Consider the following 2,669-nt stretch of genomic DNA (forward strand, 5'->3'; position numbering starts at 1 on the left):
GTGTGTTGTGATTGGTTAGCTGGGCCAGTGTGTGCTGTGATTGGTTAGCTGGGCCGGTGTGTGTTGTGATTGGTTCATCTGTCACTCTAAGTTCATCTGTCTTGTGAAAACTAGCGTGTCTCCGACATAGTGATGACACTCGTTGCCTTCTCTAGTGCAGCTCAACCAGGTCTCGTCCCATTCGTCGATATTTGTGATATCACAAATCCCGGAAAATATGCGTTGTAGTCCAAACGAGTCATTCGTTGTAGTTTTTGAAAAGTGATTTCTGTTAAATAAAATATCTCCTTTTGAAGTGGACTTTGAGCTTTGTAACTTTGCAGATCTTTTTTATGCTCAAACAGCAACATTACAGACTACCTAAAGTTGAAAAAGTGAAAAAGCATAATAGGACCCCTTTAAAAAACATGGTATTACTATGGTAGATGTAAAAAAAAACTGTATAAAAAGTATTACCTTTGAACTATGGTATTAAAGTAAAAAACAAAATGTAAGAATTACTATGGTGTGACAAACATGTTATTACCATGCTAAATGTCCAAAAAGACAGCATTGTCAAGGTACATATCTAAAATACTATGGTACTACCATGGTTCTTGCCTTAAAAAACATAGTTTTACCGTTGTATATCTCCAGAAAACATGGTATTATCATGGTCAATTCCCAAAAAACAAAACAAAATGGTATTACCATGGAAAATGTGCAAAACATAGTACTATCAAAGTACTTTTCTAAAACACTATGGTATTATCATGGTAATTGCCTTAAAAACTGTTTTACCATCGTATGTCTCCAAAAAAACATATTACTACTATTATACTAATGACTATGGTCCATTCTCAAAAAACAAAACAAAAAACAACATATTGCCATAGAAAATGTTCATGGTAATTGAAAAAAACAAAGTACATAACACTACGGTATTATCATGGTAATTGTCTAAAAAACATGGTATTACCATGGCATCATGTCTAAAGCACATTGTATTATTATGTCTAAAAACATGATATGCCAAAAATATGGTGTTACTATGGTACGCATAGTGCTATTAAGATACACATCGATACATATACATATACTGTATCTACTATATATCTATCGATTTTTACCATGGAACTTGACTAAAAAACAGTTTCACCATCATACATCTCCAAAAACATGGTATTACCATGGTACACATTGACCCCCCCCAAATAACAAACAAAACAAAACATGCTATTACCATGGTACACTTACCATGGTACATGCCAAAAGCCCTCAGTGTATTACTACGTATAAAAAATACATATTATTACAGTAAGTAAGAAGCATGATTATCATGGTAAATGTCACAAAAACATGGTATTAGCACAGTATCATGTCCACATGGTATTACCATAGTACCTTGTGTAAAAGCACTTACCAAAAAAGTATAACATACTACCATGGTATTATACCAAACATACTACCATGGTATTCTTGGAGTAGCATGCAAACAGATGAATTTTAGTATGTTTGAAATGACCATAGTATCTGTATTTAGTGAAGATGACCTCAGTTTGTACTATAATATGTGTAATATAACACTACTCTGCATGAGCGCACACGTACCTTCCTGTGGCCACTCTCTCCAGGAGGGCTTTCAGGCAGCATCATCTTCATGTACTCCTCTTTAGACATGTTGGGCTGCAGACCTCCGTCCTTCAGCTTGTCCCGTCCTCTGTCCTGCAGCCCACAGGACGGCTCTGCGGCGTACAGCTGCCTGCGGGACACAGAGCCGCACACGGGTTAGAGAGTTCATCATAATCAAGAGAGTTGATGAGCGCTGTCCAGATATTTTAGTCAAAGGAGAGGTAATACATATTGTTGAGCATTTTAAACATTTGGGTATGATTATGGATTCTAATTTAAATTTTAAAAATCATATTAAAAAGATCTCTAAAAGTGCTAGAGCGAGCTTGATGATCTTCAGGAATATTAGGCACCTATTACCTGTGGCTGCTGCTAAGCTCTTTATGCATACAATGACTCTCTCTCATTTATCTTATTGTGCTACAAGTTGGTCCCACACAAGTATAACTACGTTAAAACCATTATATACTATTTATAAACAAGCTGTGAAAACTTTAGCAAAGAATATTGCAATATTATTAAAAATGATAAATTATTGACGTTTGACAATTTTTTTTTTTGCTGATGTGTGTTTGATGTATAAACTACTTCATGATCTTGCACCACCAACTCTTAAACAAGGTGTGACTTTCTGTAAGGACAATAATTAGGCATCAGTTAGAGGTGATTGTTCGACTAAATATAAGAAAACTGTTTTTGGACAATCAGCTTTTTCAGTTAGAGCAGCAGAAAGATGGAAATGAATACCGGTTTATATTAGAGAGTAGGGTTGTGCGATATTGAAAAAAAATGCGATATGCGATACCTTGTTAAAAAAATGCGATATTCGATATGCGATACGATATTGCTTAAAGTGTGAAAAATCTATTTAAATTATATTTTAAAATATTTAAAAATGAAAATGATATAACCAATTTGTTTCACATTCTTTCTTGGAAAAGAAAGAATCACTACAACTTTTGAAAGTGACTACGGCTGCACGATAAATCGAAATGGAATCGAGATCGCGATTCGACAGAAGCTGCGATTGTCATGCGTATCTTTCAGTGAAGCACGGT

At 34.9% G+C, this 2,669-nt stretch overlaps 1 protein-coding gene across 1 annotated transcript in view; it reads right to left on the minus strand.

Annotated features, from left to right (window-relative positions):
- LOC107666899 (signal-induced proliferation-associated 1-like protein 2) overlaps positions 1 to 2,669 on the minus strand; it is a 109,350-nt gene that overhangs the window by 32,064 nt on the left and 74,617 nt on the right. Inside the window, exon 13 of the mRNA XM_016458413.1 lies at positions 1,591 to 1,741. Coding sequence (XP_016313899.1) covers positions 1,591 to 1,741 — 151 coding nt within the window. The remainder of the gene's footprint in view (positions 1 to 1,590; positions 1,742 to 2,669) is intronic.

Source organism: Sinocyclocheilus anshuiensis, unplaced genomic scaffold (genome assembly GCF_001515605.1).
Source record: "Sinocyclocheilus anshuiensis isolate Anshui unplaced genomic scaffold, SAMN03320099.WGS_v1.1 scaffold1535, whole genome shotgun sequence".
Lineage (NCBI taxonomy): Eukaryota > Metazoa > Chordata > Actinopteri > Cypriniformes > Cyprinidae > Sinocyclocheilus > Sinocyclocheilus anshuiensis.